The sequence below is a fragment of the Cimex lectularius genome, unplaced genomic scaffold (assembly GCF_000648675.2).
Source record: "Cimex lectularius strain Harlan isolate CLEC.00 unplaced genomic scaffold, Clec_2.1 scaffold21, whole genome shotgun sequence".
Taxonomy (NCBI): domain Eukaryota; kingdom Metazoa; phylum Arthropoda; class Insecta; order Hemiptera; family Cimicidae; genus Cimex; species Cimex lectularius.
The window spans coordinates 2,678,409-2,704,280 of NW_019392671.1; the positions used below are offsets into that span (position 1 = coordinate 2,678,409).

At 34.7% G+C, this 25,872-nt stretch overlaps 1 protein-coding gene across 9 annotated transcripts in view; it reads left to right on the forward strand.

Annotated features, from left to right (window-relative positions):
• Positions 1-11,460: 11,460 nt before the first annotated feature.
• LOC106670821 overlaps positions 11,461-25,872 on the forward strand; it is an 82,071-nt gene continuing 67,659 nt past the window's right edge. For all 9 annotated transcript variants that reach the window (XM_024225276.1, XM_014401445.2, XM_024225279.1 and 6 more), the window contains exons 1-2: positions 11,461-11,793; positions 24,370-24,510. In XM_024225276.1, coding sequence (XP_024081044.1) covers positions 24,432-24,510 — 79 coding nt within the window. In that variant the 5' untranslated portion in view covers positions 11,461-11,793; positions 24,370-24,431. The remainder of the gene's footprint in view (positions 11,794-24,369; positions 24,511-25,872) is intronic.

Genomic DNA, 25,872 nt, shown 5'->3' on the forward strand with positions numbered 1-25,872 from the left:
TTCGCACAATTATAATTTTTGCACGAAAAGAACCAGGATTTCAAGATCTACAAACTTCACTTAATCAATTTTTAAGATATTCTTAATGAAAAACCCATAAATATGCTAATTGTTTCTCATATTCATACTTGAATTAACATGTTCTCACTTGTAAGTGATTAAAAAAAAAGACTTATCGCACAATTATAATTTTTGAATGAAAAGAACCAGAATTTTAAGATCTACAAACTTCATTTATTCAATTTTTAAGATTATCTAAATATTAAACGCAAAAAAATGGCGTTTTCTCGTTTATTTTGATAAGGGGCTTTTTGTCAACTTATAAGGCAAATTTCTCAATATCAGTTTTTCGTAAAATTATAACTTTTGCGTGAAAAGAACCAGGATTTCTAGATCTACAAACGTCACTTAATCAATTTTTCAGATATTCTACATGAAAAACGCAGAAATATGCTAGTTTGTCCTATAATCGTACTTCATCGCCATGTTCTCACTTTGTCAGTGAATTTTTCAAAAATGACATCGCGCAATTATAATTTTTGAATGAAAAGAACCAGAATTTCAAGATGTACAAACTTCATTTATTCAATTTTTAAGATAATCTAAGTATTAAACGCAAAAAAATGGCGTTTTCTCGCTTATTCTGATAAGAGGCTTTTTGTCAACTTATAAGGCCATTTTCTCAATATCGGTTTTTCGTAAAATTATAACTTTTGCGTGAAAAGAACCAGGATTTCTAGATCTACAAACGTCACTTAATCAATTTTTCAGATATTCTTAATGAAAAACGCAGAAATATGCTGGTTTTGTCCCATATTCGCTATGTTCTCCATTTGTAAGCGAATTTCTCAATAAAGACAACGGAAAATTATAATTTTTTAAGAAAAAAACAAGGATTTCAAGCTCTACAAACTTCATTTAATTAATTTTGACGATATTCCTAATATTAAAGGTAAAAATGGGTGTTTTTTCGCTTATTTTGATAAGGGGCTTTTTATCAACTTTGAAGGCAAATTTCTCAAGATCGGTTTTTCGCACAATTATAATTTTTGCATGAAAAGAACCAGGATTTTTAATCTACAAACTTCACTTAATCAATTTTTAAGATATTCTTAATGAAAAACCCATAAATATGCTGATTTTTTCTCATATTCATACTTGAACTGACATGTTCTCACTTGTAAGTGATTAAAAAAAAAGACTTATCGCACAATTATAATTTTTGTATGAAAAGAATTAGAATGTCAAGCTCTACAAACTTCATTTAACCAATTTTTAAGATATTTTTAATGAAAAACGCATAAATATACTGTTTTTCCTCATAGTCATCCTTGGGCTGCCATGTTCTTATTTTGTAAGCGAATTTTTCAATAAAGACTTATCGCACAATTATAATTTTGGTAGGAAAAGAACCAGGAACTCAAACTCTACAAACTTCATTTAATCAATTTTTAAGTTATTCCTAATATTAAACGCAAAAAATGGTGTTTTCTCGCTTATTTTGATAAGGGGCATTTTATAAACTTTGAAGGCAAAGTTCTCAAAAACGGTTTATCGCACAATTATAATTTTTCTACCAAAAGAACCAGGATTTTAAGGTCCACAAACTTTATTTATACAGGTTTTTTTAAATCAGATATTCGTAATGAAAAACCCATAAATATGCTGGTTTGTCTCATATTAATACTTGAAATGTTTCTTGAAAATGTCACAAGTGGAAAAACTGTATTTTCATTTAAAACCTTCACCAACAACAGACATAAAAACTAAAACTTAAAAAGGAATTTTTCCTCTATAAAATAAAAATAAAAAACAGGCTGATTTTTATATGAAATTAATTAAACCACGTAATTTTTTTGTTTAATTGTCATTCCATCAGTAAAGTCCTCATGTAATTTTTTTTTTTTTTTTTTGGTGCAAATAACACATTTGTTATTTCAAAGGTACTCTCTTCTGTGAGCATTGCTGCGATAAATAAGATTAGAGAGTAAAAAAAGATTACAAAAAAGCTCAGAGATAACTGAAACCGTAACAGGGGGGTAAAAGGAAAAAAAAAAGAATAATTACCATCATGATATACGTCAAAGTTTGATTGCATAACGGAACATATGATGTACGCGAGATATCAGTCTCACTCTTTATCGCTTCTTGTATTGACTGAAAAATTGTTGTTTTTGTCCTCTTGTCACAAAGAGAGAGAAAAAAAAATTGACATACCTGTAAACAAAAAAACAAAACAAAAAACCATCAGCACTCAGGGGTGTGAAGTAGAAAGATAAATGTTTTAATCAACCCCCTCTCAAAACATTTATCTTTGTAAATTTTTTTTTAAACCATCACTTCATATATTTAAAATCGACACTCCCAGATTGACCGATTGACGAGAACAATGACCAGATTGTGTAACGCCTGACCGTATGCGCTTCGCTGAACTTGCAGGCGTGGTTTAATTAATACAGCTAATCTCACACACAACGATAAAGAAATCTTCTCATGTTATAAATCGTTTAATTAAACTACATTGCACAAAATATAATAGAACTATGGATAACAGTGAAAAATGACACAAAAGGAGTAGATCCCCCAGTTCTGGCATTTTGATAACTGCAAATTTATATACTTATTCCATTTCCTATTTATTTTTTTTGTTATAAACTGTTTATTTATCCTTTAATTAATAAAAATATTATGGGAAATATCAATAATGAAAAAGAGCAAAAAGGAGCAAATTTTCCAGTTCTGGCTTTTTGAAAATGGCGGAAAATCTTCAGGAATGTTTTATTTTAAAAAAATATATAATTTATATTTATTGTTTCCATATAATCCTAATTTTTGTCTCATTAAAATAACTCTGCTTAACATTGTGTGATTGACAATACGTTAATGTTTCAAACCTCAAAACAAACATTAAACATTTTCAACTTCTACAGTCTACAGTGTTTTTAAAATATATTTGTGTTATAATTATACATATATACAGGGTGACTGGCGATAAGTGTCGAAAATTTCAGAAGAACAAAAAACTTCTTATAAAGCCCTTGAGTTTCGTGTCAGTTCTTTATTGTTAAATTCAATCAGTTTGATTTTTTTTTAATTAGATGACAACACCCTCAGGTTTGTGATTTAAATTATGTCTTTGTTTCCTAATGCACATCTTGCTGATATGCATTTCATTTACAGTTACTGCAACGGTAATGCTGCAAGGAGAGTGTACCATGCTTGTTTTCCACATCGAGACCGCACCTTCCAATGACTTCATCATCGGCTAAGGGAAAATGGTTCTTTCATTCGAAGAACAAGCGAAGACAGTCAGCAAAATCATATTTCCTCATCTCCATTCACTGATGAAACTCCAGAACCAGACGGATTTCCTGAAAAAATCGAGCGTGCCTCACTGCATTGACACCAGTTTTTTCCAACAAAATGCAAAATATTTGGGTCTTCCAGAAGCGCAATCCAAAAAAGTCAGTATGCCGCTGGAAGCTAATTGAATGGAGAACTTTTCAGGGAATTTGCTAAGTTCCAGCAGTTTGTAGTTATTAACAGTTACCAATCCAACATTTTTAAAAAAATTACAAATTTCAACATTTTTGTTTTTTCTGAATTTTTCTTGCAGAATTTTTTCATCAATTCTGCAATATAAATAGGTTTTCTTACAGAAAATTTAACTTTCTTTCAGATGGCACAAACCAGATTTTTCTACAGTCAGAATTTCTGAAGTTAATAAGCAATTTAGTCAACCTAAGTCGAAAAAAAAAAAAAAAATCCAAAACCTGAAATTACTTCTTTACTGACGAGATTTGGACAGGGCTTTATAAGAAGTTTTTTGTTGCATATGGTGAGTAGAAACACTTCCTGAAATTTTCGACACACATCGCCAGTCACCCTGTATACACTCCTGATCAAAATTAGCGCACCACTTCATTATTCCACCACAAATTCCATTTTATTAATACTAGGAATCATTTTCTTTTTAAGTGTACTGGGCGAATTATAACTAAGAAATAGTAGAAATTAATAACCAAAAATAGAAAAAATTAATTTTATTTAAAAAAAAAATCCTGAAAAAGTAGAAACTCAAATTTTGAAATTTCAATTAAAAATTAAAGCATCGGTATTTATTGTTGCCTCCTCTGGCCTTGACACTGGCTTGTAAACGCCGTCACTTTTAATGTTTAATGTTTGTAATGTTTGCTTGAGGAATATTCTCCCACTTGTCCAGTCAATTTTGTTCCAGTTGAGTAAGGTTGTCAGGAGCTGGTACATGACTTCAAATTCACCTTTTGCACCAATCCCAGACATGCTTGATGGGGTTGAGGTCAGGACCTCGACCTGGCCAGTCAATCCTTTCAATAGATAGATAGATAACATGCTTTATTTACATTAAAAAGAAGGATTACATAATATACAATATTAAAAGCATTTTACAGCATGGATGCTTATCCGTCTGCCGGAAGTTGGCTGTTCTTTTTCAGGCGAGCAAAAAATAAAAAATAAAAATAAACTATATAATAATGGTAATAATAGAAAACTATAAGTAAAAAGTAAATTATAAAAACTAGCTAATTTTAGATACAAGATAAACAATTATGGCTCAGTATTATAATCGTACCTATATTGCCAGGCATGACGTGCATAGTGTGCTAGACTTTTCGACCTTTCCAAATCCACGATATTTAACAGATCAAGCAGCTTATGAAGAATGTTATGAAGAATGAATAAATTGTCAGAAGTGGAGAAGCCTTTACAGAAGCTTACCTGAAATTCACTTAGAAGATTGTTAGAAGACACAAAATATTCCAGTCGCCTCAGGAGCATTCCCGAAAATATCTGGCTTTTTAGAGAAATCGTATTTATCTGAGGAAATTTAATAAACCTGGCTAATTACAAAAACATTTTCTGATTGCCAGCAAAGTGCCACCCTTTGCACGCCAAAGTAGATGTTTTTATAGCCGGAGTCCAGCATAATGCAAATTCAGGAAAGTAAACAGAATAGTAACTAAAATTTTTCTCTGTAATAAAAGTTTCAAGTAGAAAAATAATATCAAAATTCTTTATAAAACTTAAAAACAAGGTATTATTAATTTTTGATTGAAGACCATTCACATTAAAGGAAATTAAACTTAATTTAATGTCTTTTACTTTATCATCAGAATTCTCTTGCCGGCAGACAGATAATTCTCATTGAAGATACGCTCTGTCCGTAGTTGCCCGAGGTGAGGGTTGAGTTCCAGAAAGCATGCGAGCGACAACAGTAGAAAAATCAAGTCCCAACAGTTCATTTAATTTAATGGATCCATCTGCGTTACCGTATCTCAAGCCCTGCTGCATGCACCACTGGAAACGATGGTTGTCTATGAAGAGGGAATCTGTAGAAACAATGATTTTCCAGCGCCCATTTAATCGAATTATCTCTCTTCTTAACTCCTTCTAATGCTCTCCGGATCCTTTCAATACTCTCCTAGATATTGTTCCAAAGATCTCACCCTGTGTTTTATTATTGGATTATTTTGCACAAATAAAAATCCTTCATCCAACATCCCTAGCAAAAGGCACTTGTAGGATTTCTTCCACGTACCTTGCAGCATTCAGAAACTGTCCTTGAACTAACTCAATGCAGGCCTCAAACATGGCACTGTCCCAGAACATGACTGAGCTCCCACCAAAGGCAAAGTGAGTAGTAATGTGCAAATCTTTCTCCACGTCGTTTCCTGACTGAACCGGCTGGACTTAGAGCAACTCTGTCATCAAAACTCCAATTCTGCTAAATTGCAGTCTTGCTACTCGGTGCTCTCTGGTTAGAAGAGGCCCTGAAGCAACCATTTACTACTCAATCCACATTCTCTTAGCTTTCTTACAGTGGGAGCCGATTATCTCTGACACTTTAAATAAAGTTACTCAGTTTAGAACTTGTAACTTGCCTTATTCTGAGAGTATTAAGGTGCAAAAAAAATCCCTCTGGGTTATGGCTCTTGGCCCGTCGAAGGGCACTCCAAGCTTCCTGGCTACTTCACGTTGCCTATACCCTTCTTCAAAAAGGGTCACTGTTCTGATGTCTTCATTTCACATTAAATTTCTTACTAGTGCCATAAAATTTTACACTTTAAATTTAAAGTTTATAAGTTTATAAAAAAGTTTATTCAAAAAGTGGGTAACTGGGGAATCAACCAAGAAAGAACTGTCAAGTAAATTCCATCAAATGGGATTAAAGACAACAGTTTACTTGTTGTAAACAATCCTTGTTCGATTCTGAATAATAAATAAACAAATGAACACGAAGAAGTTTAGTTAATTTTATTTAAATAGGATTTTTACCTAAAAATTTATGTAGTGCGCTAATTTTGATTAGGAGTGTATATAACGAAGTTCAATTACAAAGAGGTACAAACCTTAAAAGAAATTATTTCAATTAATTATTCTTTTTATGTAAGGTCTTGGTTGAAATGAAAAAATTAGTGTCATGAGCAGGATTCAAACCCATAACCTTTGGCTCAATATGCCACTGCTCGAACCACTTGAGCTATCATGACTTCAAGTGGTTAGACCAGCGGCGTATTGTGCCAAAGGTCATGGGTTGGGATCCCACTCATGGCACTTACTTTTTCATCTCAAGACTCAATCAATTGAAATAATGTACATGGTCAATTAGGCCACTAAACATAAATGGCTTAAAAGAAATATTAAACCAGGCATTGATCGAAAATTTATTTATTGCACTATTAAAAGATGAACAATAATGGGATTGTTGACAAGGAGTAAAGATCTGGGGCTATTCTTTCTACGCTGGTTATAGAAAAGCGAGTATCTGTGTGTCAACCACGCATGACATATTCTTAGTCAATGATGATCTCTATTCACCTATTGACTGAGCTTTTATTAATGAAAGCATGCCAAACCATGCTTCAATTTTATTTTAATCATATCTTAAACACATTTTTAGCGATTTAGGGCCGGGTTGCAGGGATTAGTTATGAAAATTGGGATGTCCTGGCAGCAGCCTCTTCCGCCTTTATGTTACTGTACTTGTTATTTTATTTTTTGTTTTGTTTTAATTCTACATTTTACTCTTTAGTCTATATTTTATAGATTTTATCTGCCCGCTTATTTTTCTTTATTCTTCTTGTAACTAGGTATAATTAATAACATACATTTGAGGGGGCCTCAGTGGCCGAACGATTTAGGCATTTATTTATTTTATTTTATATCAAAATCTTTTATTTTTATATCAAAATCCACTATAAAAAAAGACATTTTACAATAACAAAAAATATAAATAATATATGTAAAAATACAAATAATATATATAAAGAATAATTAGAAGAATATATACATGGTAATAATATAAATGGTAAATATAATGATAAACATAAAAATACAATTAAAGAGTAAAAACTGAACAACAAAAATGAAAGACAGAATTACTAACCAAATAAGGCAGAGGAATGTGGCTGAAAGACAATTGAAACTACAAATATGTACAATTAGGTACATATTTAATGAAAATAATGCTCCTTGTAAATATATAATAAGACTAGAGTACGAGAATTAGTTGAACCAATAAATGAAATAAATTGTAATAATTTTGTACAGTATGAAATATAAAAACACTCAACTAAGGTTGTAGGATAAGGTTTTTCACAGATTGCACAGAACTATTGAAGAAGTCAATGCTATTGCAGATGTTGTTACTCTTGATCATCATTCTGTGTAGAGGAGAAGAGAGCATGTAATTAGAGCTTTGAAATTCAATATAAAATAATTTATAGGTTTTAAGAGAGTACGAAGGGACATGTAGCGTAGTTGAGAGAGGAGATAAGGACAATCAATGAGATTGTTTAATTATTTAAATACAAAAACAATATCAAAGTAATCCCTTCTTAGTGCCAGTTCGAAAAGTTTAAATTCAGAGCGGATTCCAGGGTAGGCAGAATTCGGAGGAAGATTGAGTGTGTAGGAAAGTTTTTTTTTTTAATTTGTTTTGTACAGATTGAAGAATTTTTTGATAATTTAGATAGAATGGGTTCCAAACAGGTGTAGCATATTCTAGTATGGGTTGTACAAAAGCTTTATGAAGATGGACAAAACAGAGGATTTTTAAATTCATAGGTGTTCCGGATGATGAAACCTAGCATCTTCATAGATCTATTTTTGATTGACACGGCGTTCATGGACTAGAAAAGAGTGACATTCTAAGGCATATAAAAGGCAAGATAGGCGAACCTGGAGAATTGATGGAAAAATTGAATTTTAAAAATGTACTAAAAAAAATAAGAAAAATCCTAACAAATACATAAAAAATACAATACTGTCTTACCGACATACTCCGTTGCACTAATACTTCAAATAATAATTAAACAACACCCTGCTTCTATTAAGTCTACAAAATTAAAACTGAAGAGAGTAGAATGTTATCATCAAGTTCATAACATCTTCAGTTTAGGTGAAAATGTAATAGTACTCGGTAGCAATCACAGTTCAGTTTTGACATAGGCTTAGTGATGTATCTCTTTTTTCATATAAATATATCAGCTTTGATTTATTAATATGTGTTAATACCTAGTTATAAGAAGAATAAAGAAAAATAAGCGGGCAGATAAAATCTATAAAACATAGACGGAAGAGTAAAATGTAGAATTAAAAAAAATAATAATAATAACAAATAAATAAAATAAAGTAAAAAATAAAGGAGGATGCGGCTGCAACCCAATGGATTCATAGCTGGGACCTTTACCTTACATTGATGAACGCCGTGTCAATCAAAAATAGATCTATGAAGATACTAGGTTTCATCATCCGGAACACCTATGAATTTAAAAATCCTCTACGTTTTGTCCATCTTTATAAAGCTTTTGTACAACCCATACTAGAATATGCTACACCTGTTTGGAACCTATTCTATCTAAATTATCAAAAAATTCTTCAATCTGTACAAAACAAATTTTAAAAAAAACTTTCCTACAAACTCAATCTTCCTCCGAATTCTGGCTACCCTGGAATCCGCTCTGAATTTAAACTTTTCGAACTGGCACTAAGAAGGGATTACTTTGATATTGTTTTTGTATTTAAATTATTAAACAATTTCATTGATAGTCCTTATCTCCTCTCTCAACTACAGCTACATGTCCCTTTGTACTCTCTTAAAACCTATAAATTATTTTATATTGAATTTCAAAGCTCTAACTACATGCTCTCTTCTCCTCTACACAGAATGATGATCAAGAGTAATAACATCTGCAATAGCATTGACTTCTTCAATAGTTCTGTGCAATCTGTGAAAAACCNGTCGCTTTCCGGCCAGAAGGTGCCCGTGCGTTATTCTCGTATGACCTATGCAGTCTTGTCAGTATGGCCTTTTCCCTTTTTGAACTGTTCTCCGTGGACCAGGGACCGACTTCTTTCTTAACCTGCCACAGTTTGGCACTCTAGTCTTATTATATATTTACAAAGAGCATTATTTTCATTAAATATGTACCTAATTATTGTAGTTTCAATTGTCTTTCAGCTTTATTTTGTCTCCTCTGCCTTATTTGGTTAGTAATTATGTCTTTCATTTTTGTTGTTCAGTTTTTACTCTTTAATTGTATTTTTATGTTTATCATTATATTTACCATTTATATTATTACCATGTATATATTCTTCTAATTATTCTTTATATATATTATTTGTATTTTTACATATATTATTTATATTTTTTGTTATCGTAAAATGTCTTTTTTATAGTGGATTTCGATCCGTAAATAAATAAATAAATTATAGGTGCCATCATCAGGGCTTCCCCAAGAGTGCAGAAAACGATTAACATGGTAAAATTATAGTAAGGACGTCTTGGGTTTAAGGTTATGAAGCACATGGTCAGCAAATTACATTAAGCACGGTGAAAACAGTCAACTCGCTAATAAAATCCATACGATTGCGGTTTCAACAATCTGTTCTGACTTGCAATTTCTTATGGGTAACATTTATTACGATTTTGAGAATCCTGTTAGCGAGATGACTGTTTTCACCATGTTTAATGTAATTTTCTGGCCATGTGCTTTATAGCCTTAACCCAAGATGTCCTTACTAAAGTTTTACCATGTTAGTCGTTTTCTGCACTCTAGGGGAAGCTCTGATGATGGCGCTATAAGTTACCGAAAGCTTGGTGAACCCAACAATTAGTATTTTCCTTTCTTCACCTTTCTCCTAACCTCCTTGAAGATTGAGCCACATAGATTACCTGCAGGTCGATCAACAAACATCATTACACTTAAGTTGGTGAAAATTGCTTTTTTACAAGTGGTCAACTTTGTTTTTAAGGTCTGACCTTTAAAAGCTACGCTAATACCTCTTTTAAGATTTTACCTAGGGGACCGCGGTAGCCGAGTGGTTACCATGAGAGACTCTCACGCCGCGGTCGTGGGTTCGATTCCCACCGTCGCCTCTGGCCCTTTTTTCCCGATAACCCCCAATTTGAACACACAAGAATTCGTACTATGGTTAATATGCAAGATCATAAGGCCAATAATAATAATAATAATAATAAAAAAAAAAAGATTTTACCTACTTTTTGTGATGGTTCACCAACATATGAAAAGCAATGAAAATCGATACATTTTTAGTAGGGCGGCTGAGTCTGACTGTTACTTTTTTAAAAGTTAATTTTTAATTTTTTACTAGCAACCTATAAATAAATATTTCTTGATATCCATTGTTGAGGCTCTTAAGAGGATTCAATCCGAGGCCCGTTGTCAACTGTCACCGAGTTCAGATGACTCCAATTTGCAAAAATTTTTACCATTCTGTAATTTTTTCCAATTTCCATATTTTATTTTCAGTGAATAATTTATCACATTTAATTTATTTGTGTGTTCTTTTCTTTAGCCTTTTTTTCGAATTGTCTAATTTTAGCTTGACCATTTTCTGACATTGGAAAGCCAGTTGGCTATTTCCTGCTATTCTTGTAAGAACGGGAATATTTCTACTTTACATTTAGGCCAAAGTCTTTTCTGAAGTCCTTTTCTATAATATTTAGCTTTTCTTCCATGCACATTTTATTAATGAGAATACAACCGTTCCTTGTTTAAAGGCAGAAAGTCACTACAAAAAATCCTGAACGGGTTTGATTAGGACGACTCAAAATATTGAAATTTCAGGTGCAAAGGGAATTACAATGCTCAATAAAAAATTAATTAAACCTTGATTTTATCTTAGAGTGATCAGGTAGAGTACAAAAAAGTCCATTTCCCTTTGTCTCAGTGAACAGCTAACTTTTGCCTCCCGTTTTTAGACGTCAAATATCGATCGAGTTATATATAAAATCAAATTGTGGATGAAAATACCGAATTTTCCTTATTAAATTGCGATGGAGTTCGTGTGATTGTACGTCGAGGGCGATCGATGGGGTCCCCGTGGCTCCGGCCGGCTTCGCTTCGTCGTAGGCAGAGCGCTCTGGCCCGACGCCGAGGCCCAGTCGCTCCTTGGCCCCCGAGGAGGCGAGACAGCCGATCCGGTCGGCAAATCGCGTTTTTTTTTGTTGTTCAAAAAAAAAAAAAAAGTTTAAATTTTTCGACACATTCGAAAATTCCGTGCTGGAAGGAGAGGTGAAAAGCCACCCCCGTCAACAGTTTTTTAAAATTTTTTTTTGAGGCGGGGTCGAAAATCAATCAAGTGATACTGTGATCTGGTGTGTGCATGTGTGTGTCTGTGTTTGTGAAAAGTGTTTTTCCAAAGAAGAAAATATATATTTGACAAAAACAATTTTAAACGATTTTTGCGAAGGGGACAAAAATCAAAAGGAGAAGACAACAAACAAAGGTAAAGGCAGACCAAAGTTTTATATACTGTGACTTTTTAAAAAAGTACACTCTAAGTACTTCCCCCCCACACACACACACGCACACGCACACACACAGACACACACGAAAATATATAAAAAGTGAAATAAAATATTTATGCAAAAAAAGTGACAAAGTTTACGGACTTTCCTCAGACACGACCGTCTTTAAGCCACCTTAGCGAATAAAAATTAATTTTTTTTTTACTGGCCACTAAACCGTAGATTATAACAGACTAGAGAGCTTGTTAAAAAAATAATAATAAAATAAGGGATTTATAAAAAAAAAAAAAAGAAAAAACAGGTGTGATCTAATTATAGTTATTCAGATTCAGACCAAGGTCCCCTGCCAGGCACTTTTGGCTTTTGACGCCAAAGGCTTCTTTTTTTTTTAATTAATTAATTTTTGTGAGTTTTGCGGTTCTTTGGCCGACTTTTGCACTGGCGGGGGGGGGTTGTTGAAAATTTGAACCGACCCCACGTGGGTGCGGGGGAGGGTAACCTGTTGAACGGGAGTCGTTGATTATTTTCTTTGTTTCTTTTTGTTTTGGTCCAAACATTTCTAAGTCCCACACTTTTTTTTACGAAACGTAGATTTATGGATTTTCTTTCTTATTAGGGAGGGTTGGAGGATGCACGCCCAGGCACAACTATGAAAAGTCTAATAATAAAATAATGTTATAACATTTTCCTTCTTATTTTTTGTCAATTTTGTGCATTGACAACTCGGCTGAAATGAAAGGATTTCAATCATCGGAACACACTCACGTGTTCTCCTATTGATCTGTATTGGCAAACGTGTCAAAGGGCATCTCGTCAAGTTTAGTCGTAGGTCTGTTTTCTCGGTGTAAAATTTTTTTTTCTCCCTATTTATTTATTTTTTAATAAATTTTCTTCGTTGTTTATTGTAAAAAGTAAAGTTCATATCTGATTATGAAGGTTAAAGTTCAATTACTCCCAAAAAATGACGTAATGTCTTATTAAAATTAGGCTTCGGAAGAAAAATTACTCCCCGATGATGACGTCATATTCGTGAAATGTTAATTTTTTTGCATTTCAGTTTGATTGGGTTTAATAAATACTTTCCCTGTTTTTCCCTCTTGATTTTCTCTGTTATTCATGTAAAAGATAATTTACGTTTGCTATCAATTCCTACCGTTCTTTATTGTGAAAGGTAAAGTTCACCTATGCCTTTCAAGATTAATAGTTCAATTACTCCCAAATAATGACGTCACATTGTATTAAAATTTTCCCATTCTCTCTCACTCTCTCTCTCTCTCTGTTACTAGAATGAAGTTACTAGATGATGCTACAAATAACATAAATCATAACAAAGTAACATTATTAGTTTTAATTGATTTTAACAGTGCCTTTAGCAGTATACACCCTATTACTTAAAATTTTAAAATCAATTGCATTTTCCGATAAGTTGATTTTATTTTTTAAATCATATCTGAGTATAGAAAGCAGTGCGAAAACACTGAAAATGGAGGTTTTTCTGAAGTGGATAATTGCAAATAGAGAAGTTAAATAAGGATCAACGTTATCATATCTATTTTTTCCCATATATGACCATGAAATATTTAATATAACAAAATATACTTTATGTGTAATGTTTGTTGATGACCTAAATATATATATATATATGATGGTAGCAAGTTACAAAACATAGATGGGCCTTGAAAGAATTTAAATGAAGACTTAAAATGTATATCAGAGTGGAGTATAAATCATGGATTAAAATTGAATCCAAATAAGAGTTCATATATAATATTAGGAAATGCTCAACTAATTAACAAAATAATGAACTCGTACGAATAGAAATAATTCTTGATAAACTAAAACTAAAAGTTAAAAAATGTAAAAAGATTTGGAGTTTACATTTCATCAAATTTGGATTGGCAGAAACAAATTGATGTCATTAGGCATGAAGCAAATGCAAAAATTTATATTATAAATAACTTTTTTTCGTAGGACTGTTTATTGTCTGTTTTCTTGGTGTAAAAGAGTTTTGATTTGTTTTCTATTAATTATCTTCATTATTTTGTTGTTGTAAAAAGTAAAGTTCATGTCTGATAATGAAGGTTTAAGTTACTCCCAAAAAATGACGTAATGGCTTATTAATATTAGGCTTCGTTAGAAAAATTACTCCCTGATGATGACCTCATCGTGGAATGTTAATTTTTGCATTTAAATTTGATGGGGTTTAAAAGAGAATTTATGTTTGTTATCAATTCCTTTCGTTTTTTATTATGAAAGGTAAAATTCATCTATCCGTTTCAAGGTTAATAGTCCAATTACTCCCAAACAATGACGTCACGTTGTATTAAAATTGAGCTCCATTAGAAAAATCACTCTTCTGCAATGATGTCATATTGGTGAAAAAATCTTTTTACATGTGTTTTTCCCTCTCGACATTCACGAAAGGGTCGAGGGAGTATTCAAATTTGTCCGATGTAATTTTTCACCGTTTGGCCATTACAGATCAATAATCAATACTCGGAAAAAAACCACGAAATTATACCACAGTCTAATGTGGATATCTGATATCATACTTACATTTACTGCTTTTACCTAGCCCCTCTCACTGTTATGACTGATGCCCACTATCTGCCCTTTCATTAATCACATACTACCAATAAATTAATTATTTACAAATAATATACACATACAATTTCTATATGTGAGGAAACACCCCTGTTTTTTTAAGGGTAAGCGCAACCATTTCCGAGGGAAATTACCGCTCCTAAGGCATGGCAGGGTGGGTAAGCTTGACACTGGGGATGGTACTCGGGCGGGCCAAATTGGGCCCCCCTGTTATTTTAAGAAACACACCCCTAACCATAGGTAATAACAGTGAGATGGGGGGGAAAACAGGAAATACATACATATGATATCAAATACCCACTTCAGACTATAGTATAATTGCGTTTTGTACGATTGTTGATTCGTGATTGATCTGTAATGACCAAGGGTGAAAAATGATATGGGACAAGTTTGAATACAGTTGAATACCCTATTTGATTACTACTTAAATTTTTTTTTATATTTTTGATCTCTATTGATTAACGCGTGCAATGACATTTGCAAGTTTCAATCCTTTGATATTAATTGTAGGTTGTTTCTTATTATCTGTGTTCTTGATGTGGAGTATAGATCGCGCATTATTATTTCAATAGGATTTACTTTATGATTTAGACATGGAATTACGCTTTTACAAACAGTCTAATGACAATAATTGCTACATTAACAATAATATGCGAGAGAGGGAGAGAAATGGGCAGATTCGACAACAAGAACACAGATAATAAGAAACAGCCTACAAGTGAACGTCAAGTGATTGAAACTTCGAAAACATCATTTCACCCTTCCATCAAAGTAGATCAAAAGTGTATATTCAAAGAAAGTCATCGGAAGGGGTAAAACGTAATAGTAGTAGGTAAAAAGTCAAATACTTCGCTGTTAACTTTATTATTAATTAACTCACATGACCTTATGCGATTTGTTTGCAAAGCCACTTTGAAAGGTATGATACATTTGGTTCATTTATCAAACCCTTTTGTGCTTTTGAGTTTTATTTTCTCCTTTTGATTGCTTAGACTTATCTTTTACTGCTTTTACGTGGTCACCTGTTGAATTACTTTAAAGGAATAGATCGTTTTTTACCTGTTGGTTAGTTTTAATTAATTTTTTAATATTTTTTGCTTCGGTGTATTTTCCTGTGTGTCCTCAAACTGGAATACCCAGGACGTCTCTGCTTTTCCCCAGCCCAGGAATCTGAGACGGTGGGCCATTTGTCCGATGTGTTTGCCGTACGTGCGAGTGTGTGCCAGATCGATCGGTTGTGAAAGCTTTTTCCGAACGAAGGGCCCAAGAAGGCTCGGGGAAAAAAAAATTACCCGGTTATATATAGACAAACAGTCCGAGGTACGTGAAAATCAGACGTTTCAGATTGTACCGTTGGAGTGTGTGTCGACCTGCGAGACGGTACGGACCCATGACCCCTTCCGACAGTTTTCCCCCTTTTTTCCCTTCATTCTCGGGTTCGACGTCCACGGTTTTCTTCTTATATAACAGCCCCCAAAGTTGGCAAGACGCCGGACGGAAGCCGGGTCACCAATCTAGAAATAAAATACGTGATTTATACAATAGGGACTAGGTTGGAACGGTGCCTTTTTGGACGAATTCGCCGATCCGGCCTTTGGGGGGTTGCCACGCGCGAAAAAAAATCCTCCGTACTACAATCTAGAGCCAGAAGGTTCAATATAAAATTATCATCCAAAATAATAATAAAAACATACTAATAAATCATCTACTGTTGATAAGTTCCTCACATGTTGTAGGATATATAAAGAAATAAAGTCCAATAAGGCCCTGTCGTATTTCTTTCTTCTTAATTATACTCGTTTATGCTTCTCTTTTTGATCTGTTATACTTTACCTTACCTTTCGCCATACTTTTTACCTTTCTGCCAATTCACAGTTTGCTTTTCATTTGCTTGTCCTTCCCCCCCCCCCTCTAAATTATAACAACCATCCTTCCTTTGATTACTGATCGTTGATCTGTATCTTATCATGATTGGAATGACATTTTGCAAGTTTGAATACGTTGATGTTTAGTTGTAGGCTGTTTCATATTATCTGTGTTCTTTTTCTAACTGTTTAAATTAATTTTCATCGTTCTGCATATAAAAGCAAAGCAAGTTTCTCCTTTTTGTCGTCAAACTAAATTGTTAAGCCCAAATGAATGAAAGTTTAAACCAATTATGACGTCATATTGGTAAACAGAAATGTCTGCTAGCATTGACTATTAGCAATATTTAACAATTCAATTACTACCCAATTATGACGTCGTTTCGTACTACTCTTTCTGTTGATGGTTTGTGGTTGGTTGATGGTTCTGTTGGTGGTGTCTTTATTATCTGAATTGTTTTGAAAATGTCAATGTTTTTAAAACAATATTTTCTTTGTACAATAATCTAATAGTCTATGTTAAGTTATTAGAGATATCTTAACCAATAAAACAATCTCGGTTGTGATTTCCACCCATTTTTAATTAGTCCACCCCTAACTAGATAACAGTAAATATAAGTACTATTTAAAAACCGCCAATGGACAGTAATTCCTTTTTTTTAGATTATTGACCATTATTCTGTAGTGAATAAAGGGTGAAATGGCATTAGTTAAGTTGCGATAGATTGACGTTCAGTTGTACCTTTTTTACCGGAGTTCATTCTCTGTACAAATTCTTGGTTATCTCGAGAGGTTCTTCTCGAGATCTCTTTCGTTTCTTCTGTACATGTTTATTTTTTATCTCCTAATCTTTTTTTTCTCCTTTTATTCTTTTCACCCTTTCTTCATATTCTTTATTCAATAACTGTCATATCTTCTATTCAATAACTAATAATAAAACTGTCTGGGGGAGTCAGGGCAGTTTGTGCTGCAAATAAGTTTCGAAGAAATGCTCGGTCTGTGTATGACTTGCTTGCTCGTAAAAAATCCTTCATCCTATTGAATCTCATTCATAAGAATAATTCTGAAGTTGCATGACCAGCTTATTTAATTTCAAATTGTTCTTATACCTCAGCATAGAAAAAAAGAGAAATTTTCTCATGTCGACTGCCTATCTTTTGGCTTCTGTTAGATGGAGTTTTGGCGGTTGGTTAACTACTTTAAAAGAAAATTTTTTATTTGTAGCATTGCTGTTTCTATTTCCTTTTGGGCTCAACATTTTCAATCGCCCTTGAATCCAATGAACACGAATTCACGTGTAACGAACCCATGTTCGTTAATCCCCATCTTGACGACCCATTTTCCTTCTATGAACTGCTTACTGTTATCGGTACGTTAAATGATAAAAAGGCTACTGGCCCTGATAGGATCCCTTGAACGTTTGCTTTGCCTGTTCAACTGCTTTTATGACACTGCTTGCGTTCTATCTTCAACTCTCCAAACCAAAACAAAAGGCATATTGCCTTGTGGTGGTCTCCTGAACCCAGGTGCCACTACCGGTTCTGGAATGGTCTCGTCCTCCACTCTGCAGCGAATCAGAGCAGAGCCAATGCAGGGGCACTGTCCCACTTCAGACTCGTCTCCCCGTCGAGATCTCATTTCAGTCCTCGAGACTCATCTTCCCGTCGAGATCCCACTTAACACCTCGAGACTCGTCTCCCCGACGAGATCTCACTTCAGTCCTCGAGACTCATCTTCCCGTCGAGATCCCACTTCACTCCTCTGGACTCGACTCTCCGACGAGGTCTCACTTCACACCTCGAGACTCGTCTCCCCGACAGTTCTCGCTAATCACTAATGCAGCACCTCTCAGGATTATCGTCGAACTCGCCTTCTCAACATAGCCGACTTATTACTGGCAAACCCCACAGCACTCGGCTATCTGCTGCACTAGATAGAGTCAACCGACTCACGGCCCCGGACCTCAGCCAACTGCTTTCTCGGTCACGGACCACTACCAACGGCATATACTCTCGGTCCCGTCCTCATTCATCTTCTCAACGCTACGCATCCTAACAACACCAGCCCTTATCAGGGGCACCAAAAAACTCCCAGTCACTAATGCCTATTGATTGACTTGAAAGCAGCATTTGATAACGTCGTCCGTTTTGATTTCTAAAACTGAATAATTTGGGGTTTTCTTTCATTAAGGCATTGAATTTTAGTGACATCTGCCCATGTTCGTGGCAAAGAGGGAATATCCTATTATTTCGAGGTGCGGTGTGGTGTGCGTCAGGGTTGCTTGTTGAGCCCGATATTGTTTGCTTTGTTCTTGGGCCTTTCTCTGACTCTTGAATGTGGCATTCGTGTAGGTTCTACAATTATAAAAGTCTTGTATGCTGATGGCATCGTAGTTGTAGCTTAAAAGAAACATTAAACCGCTAGAAGCCTATTTTGATCTGCGAAACCTGTTAGTTAATCTACAGAAATCTAACGTTGTTGAGTTCGGGAAGGCTGGTAGATTAAGTTCTTCGGATTGTTTCTTCTACAAAGACTAGTTGGTGAAGAATATACTTCGGCATTTTATTTACTCCCAGGCTTTCTTGGTCGAGGCACGTCTCCTCTAGTGAGTCGGCAGCTAAATTTGTATCAACAACTGGGGCATGAAACAATTCCTTAGGGAGTGGAATCCCCCGGACACAGGCAATCGAAAGAGTTTGTTAAGGCGATCAAACCAGCAGAATCGAAATGACTATTCTCTAACTCAAGGAAGGGGGCTGATAGGTATTCTGACGGGCCACTGCCCACTGAGAGGACACCTCTTCGTAATGGGTATCCTACCAGATCCCTTTTGCCGCTTCTGCGAAATTACAAAAGAAACGGCAAGGCACTACCTCGCAGAGTGTGATAGGTATGCTAGGTCTAGATTTGAAATCTTTGAAGGAGGGACATCACCAATTCACTCCCCGAGATTAAATGGTCCAAAATCTTGAGGTTTGTGAACAGGTCCAAAAGATTTATGCAGGACACGTGAGCCGATCAAGTCCCGGACCTTTAGGGATGGGGTACGAGTCTACCCAGGCATTTAACCCCTCGGGACTTGGTTGCCCACCCTGCATAATATATATATTATTGGCGAGAGTTTATTTAACTTCAAAAACACGCGAACATTCGCGTTTGTATAACGAAAGAAGGCGATTGATAACAAATAAAGAAAAAAAAGGTGAGAAAGTGAAGAATAATCTCTTTTACACCAAGAACACAGATAATAAGAAACAACCTACAACTGAACTTTAACGGATTCAAACTAAGAAAATGATATTTCACTCATCGATCAACAGAGATCAAAAATAAATAACTGAAGATAAAAAAAGGTAAAGAAAAGGCTTAAAATATCCCTGTGACTTTGTAATTGAGGAGTAAAAACCAAACGTTTAATTTTCAATTTTACAAACAGTCTGATAGCAATAAACTAATAAGCTAACCAAATAAAAATCTAAGAGAGAGAGAGAGAGNGAGAGAGAGAGAGAGAGAGAGAGAGAGAGAGAGAGAGAGAGAGAGAGAGAGAGAGAGAGCAGAGAGTGATGAATTTGTGCTGAGTTACACATTATGAACACAGATATTAAGAAACAGATTACAACTGACCATCAGTATATTTTAACTGTGTAAATAATGTCATTTCATTCATGACCAACACAGATCAATGATCAATAATTAAAAATAAGAAACAAAGATAGTGAAAGGTTAAAACTATTGAATGGAAATTGTTTATTTAACGTATTTCACTTTTATCGGGTCTTTGTTATTTGATCTGATGGTCGGCTGCCAGATGGAATCTTGTGAATGCCATTGTTCCAATTTGATGAAAAGGCTGTTGACATTTCGACTGTGGCGGTCGCTGATAACTTGGGTCAATAATTATTTTCTTCGATGGTGTTTTCTTTTCAATTAGAACTCTGTTTTCTTCTTAACCGTTTCGCCCCCAGTTTCGTCGAGAATGAATTCAACGTTATCACAATCACGCCGTTTTAGCTTTGTAAATCGGACGGAACAAAGGGCGGCCGGTCAAAGGGACCGATAGTGGGACAAGGGAGACATCTCCTCGTCCCGAAATCGAGATTCTCTCATGCGTTTACCAATCGGGCCGGAGATAAGACCAGGTTTCCGCAAAGGGCTCAGTATCTCTCTCCTCCGTCTCCCAAGCGTTAAGGGACAGCCCTTTTCCGGATTTCAGACGTGACATGACAAAGGTGGAGCCGGGGGCAGGTTTCCCATGAATAAATCAACAATAGGGGCCTCGGAGACGTCGCCGTTTGGTACCCGAGATGTCGCAAGGGTGAAAATGCAAACTGGAAACAAGGGGACTTAAAGGAATTCCACCTATATAGGTTTTTTTATTTTTTAGGACACAAATGTCGTACAAATTGAATAACACAGTCGCTGGTGCTTATCAAGGGGTAAAAGGGACCTTATTCGATAAAAAGCCCCTCAAAAGGTTTTAAGGCCCAATTAACCTTCGGTTCCCACCCACCCCATAGGCGAGAAAATCTCTCGGGAAATCCGATCCCCTCCTGAAAGATGACTGCAGTTAAATAAACCTCGAATCAGCTCTTCAAACTATTCACGACGGTTTGGTTCAATTGAACCGACAGGTATAAAAAAGAGCGCATTTTGTTCGTTTTTCGCCTTTAATTAACAGACCAAAAAAATGAAAATGAACCAATTACGTTCCCCTGGTAGGACGTCGCTCATCTTAGTCCTTCCATGAAATTTCGTTTTTAAGAAATTTTTGAACCTTGTTTATTTGATTAATTTGAACCGAACCAAAGTTTACAATATCTGGCCAGTTGACTTTTCCAAAAATGACGTCACTCCGCGTTAATGAATTTCAGTTGGGGTGATTTGATTTTACGAAATTTGTGAAGCAGGATTTGTCAAAGTGTGTGTGTCCACGTATGAAGTCAAATTTTGTGTGTGGAAACGATTAATATATCCGGTCATTCGACTGTCCCAACAATGACGTCACTTCAGAATTGATTTTTAAACCAATCCAAAGTACCAAGTTCCATGGTAACAAATCTTCGAAGCAGGTTTGAAAAACTGCCCAAATTGACCATCTACGAATTTCAATTGAGGTGCGCTGGATACGATTAAGACTTTTTCTTAAGAATTCAGAAGACTTTTTCAAAAATGACGTCAGTTCAGTATAGTGTGTTAATCAATTTCAGTTTTTCATGTCATTGTAAGAAATTTGCGAATTAGGTTTGGTTTAACTGTTCAAATTGTCCCCTTACGAATTAAATCGTTGTGTGGAAATGGTTAAAATATTTTGCCAGCTGACTTTTCCAAAAATGACGTCAGTTCAGTATAGTGTGTTAATCAATTTCAGTTTGTGGTGACGTCAGTGAAAGAAATTTTCGGACTAGGTTTGGCTAACTGTTCAAATTGTCCTCTTACGAATTAAATCGTTGTGTGTGGAACTGAAAATATTTTGCCAGCTGATTTTTCCAAAAATGACGTCATTTCAGTATAGTGTGTTAATCAATTTCAGTTTTTGGTGACGACATAGTAAAAAATTTGCAAACTAGGTTTGGCTAACTGTTCAAATTGTCCTCTTACGAATTAAATCCTTGTGTGTGGAAACTGAAAATATTTTGCCAGCTGACTTTTCCAAAAAGGACGTTATATCAGTACAGTGTGTTAATCAATTTCAGTTTGTGGTGATGTCGTTGTAAGAAATTTTGGGGACTAGGTTTGACTAACTGTTCAAATTGTCCTCTTACGAATTAAATCGTTGCGTGTGGAACTGAAAATATTTTGCCAGCTGATTTTTCCAAAAATGACGTCATTTCAGTATAGTTGTTAATCAATTTCAGTTTGTGGTGACGTCATTTTTTGGGAACTAATTTTGCCAAACTGCTCAAATCGTCCAGCGATAACTACGTCTATTTTGGTACGATTAAGATACGATTAAACATATCCAGTCAGTCGACTTTCTCAACATTGCTGTCTCTTTCGAAGTGAGTTTAATTCCATTTCCGTTTGGTATAACATCATTGAACCAAATCGAGAAACTATTCATGGTTGGGACCATATATTTCATATTACTTTACACTTTAAATAAGCGTAAAAAGAATTCAAATGTTGTGACAAGAAAATGACATTAAAATTTAGATTTAAAAAAAAATATCTGGTAGAGTTTTTTACAAATTGATTTAATTTTAATTAAATTAAACTTTATAGTAAATCTTTTAAACAACAATTATTTGCAATTCTTCTACTGTTTAAAAATTAAAGGCTTAAAGTCAATTTGCAACACGTTATTATATTTATTCTATTTTACGTGTCTGCCTGGGTGTTCGCGTGTTTCCTCACTAAATGTACAGATTTATTTTTATTATTTAGTGAATTTATTTCTTATTCGACATTATATTAATTTCCTCGTCTCGGTTCAGAATAATATCAATTTCCCGTTAAGCGATTCTAAGGCAAATCATGACTAAATTCCCCCTGTGCTGACGTCACACAATTCCCCCCCGTTTAATTTGGTATTAGGTCAATTTTCGCTAATCATTTCGCTTAATGTTGTCTCGGGTAATTGTAAAGAAGTGGAAAAAAAGGGGGTCATGCCTTTCGTCCAAATATACACCACTCCTCGGTAATCCAATCCTGCCAAACGCCAAGGTGTGATTTATTCATTGTTTTTGTTAAATCGACGGCCAGGTGCATCGTTAATCCATTGTCCTAGATCATCCCATTTCACACCGCAGAAAAAGTATTGCGTTCCAATTGAACATCGCCAGGTCAATTTTTGACTTCAAGCTTTTAACGTTCAATTTGAACAAATCAGATTTATTTCAGATGGCGCCATATTTAGGAACCATCGGTGAACCAGTTATAATGAACTAATAAATATGCTAACGAATCCCGCTCGTGACACTAATTTTTCATCTCAACCCAAAACCTTGATAAAAATAATAATTAGTTGAAATAATTTATGTGGTTAATTACGACCACTAAGCAAATATGGATTAATTTAATAAATATGCTAACATTCTTCGATGACGTCACTTATGACGCTTTCGGTCGGCCTACGTTAATTGGTGATTTAAGTTAACTATTAATCCATTTATGTTTTACTGGTCTAATTGACCAAATTACTTATTTCAATTAATTATTCTTTTTATGTAAGGTATTGGTTAAGATGAAAAAGTGTTACGAGCGGGATTCGAACCCATGACCCTATTTAGCCGAAGGTTGTGGGTTCGAATCCCGCTCGTGGCACTGACTTTTCCATCTAAACCAAGACCTAACATAAAAAGAATAAATAATTGATTTAAGTTAATTAAACAAAATAATTACAAGTAAAATAATTATAATAAACTGATCAATTTACTAACTTTCTGACTAACCACTGTTGAAGAAAAAAATAGTAAAAAATCGTTTTTCTAAAAATCTGAAAAATCGAAAAACCGCAATTAAACGTTTTTTTTATTGAAATAAAACGCTTTACTTCAAAATCTAAACCAATTAACGTAGAGCTTGAATAAAAGGCTAGTATTGTCAATAAAGCAGATTGAGGCGTGGGGTGGTAAGGGTGTTTTAAAAAGTCAAAAGTAGATTATAAATTGAGGATGTGGAGGTGTTGGCCTCTAGTCAATTGGGTTGAATTTCTGTACTTTGTCGTTTTATTACTCTCCTCTTTCCAAGGCACCTGATGTTTATTGGTGTTATTTCACCGTAGAGCACTTTCATGACGATTTCACCGGTCGGCGATGGAATTGAGTAGGGCGAAATTTTCTTTCCCTCGCATGATTAGCACTGAGCAATGGGATAATGAATGGCTGCCAGTGGCCAAGGAATCAAATCCGACCCGCCCTCCGGTCGGCCCCGGTGGGTAATTTTAATTGTGACAAAAACCTACTCAACGGCGTCAACGTTGACACGCCCGAGGTCGAGTGCACGGTACGAAAATAGAAGCCGGATTTCTAAATTCATCCTCCTTTGCCGACGCGCGTTGGAGAGTAATTGGCTTAGTCATCAATCACACTTTTATAATCGAATCAAACCGTAAACTATTTTATTATTTTTGTATTTTTTTTCCAGGGCCGGCACAGAGGACAAGAGGAAGGGTGGACGTCCTATCTGGATCACAATGTTGACTGGACATGTATATCATTTACCCGGCCCAAGAGGTCATACAGTACACTCTCCCTAGCAGTAGCACGCATAATTTGACATCGTACTGTAAGTTGACCAAACGGATTATATTTACAAGCCGGTTTTAAAGAGAAAAAGGGATAAAGTATGTTTGTTAAGCCCTTCTGTCTAATCCGAAATGTTTATCCTTCTAATACGTTAAGTTAATATTAACTCTTCAAGGAAGACAATCATGATCCTTTTGTTCATTTTAAGTACCACGTAAATGTTTCTATATTATTGTATTTACTAACTTTTTTTTTTTTTTTTTTTTTTTTTTTTTTTTTTTTTTTTTTTTTTTAACTCGTAAGATCCATTGTGTATAAGTTTTGGTTATATGATCGATACAAGTAAAATAACTCCAATATAACAGAATAGAATATTACAATGAACTCCCATGTAATGACGTCACTTCAAACACTAAAAATAAGATCTTATCTTGGATGACGTCATGGTAAGAAATCGGTGAATCAAATTTGAGAAAATGTAATTTGGAATCACATTTAAAATGTTTGGCCATTTGAGTTTTCAAAAAATGACCAGTGATGTGAATTAATGAAAATCATTTTTGGTTCACATCATTATAGGAAATTCGTAAACCGAGCGTGACAAACTGTTCGTGGATACGACTGAAGTATTTGGCCAATTGATTTGTCCAGAAATGACGTCACTTCGTAAAGAGCGTAAATCTATTTAAATTTAGGGTGACGTAATGACGAAAAATTGTAGCTATAACGATAGGAAAATCGTGAACCAGGTTTGACAAGCTGTTCATTCTCTCTCTCCACATACGACTTCAACTATGGTGTATGGACAAGATTTATAATATTTGTCCAGTCAACTTTTCCAAAAATGTCGTCACTTTTGTGAAGTATTAATGAATTACAGTTTGGTGAGAGGTTATAGGAAACTGAAACAAGTTTGACATACGGTTCAAGTTGTTTACCTGTGACTTCAATTGTGTGCGTGGATAAGATTAAAATATCCGGCCAATTGCCTTTTCTAAAAATGATGTCACTTCAATAAAGAGTGCTCATCAATTTCCATTTAGGGTGACGTCATTACATGACGAACCAGGTTTGGCAAACTGTTAATAATGTTCACTTTCGACATTTTGGTGCGTGGAAGACGATTAAAATATTTTCCCAATCGAATTTTTCAAGTATGACCTCACTTTAGGAGTTAATCCTGTAACGTTTAACATTTTTCACATTTAAACATAAGCTAAGCTTTTACTCAACTAAAATTCTTATAATGAACTAATCAATTCCATAATCGTTTTCCCCTTGGGTGACATCACTGATGACGGCCGTTTGCCCTCTCAGATGACGTTTCTTTAGGAAACCGGTGAACCAAGTTAGGTTGTCATTTACCCTTTCACGTTTGATCAGAATAGTTACAAAATAGTTG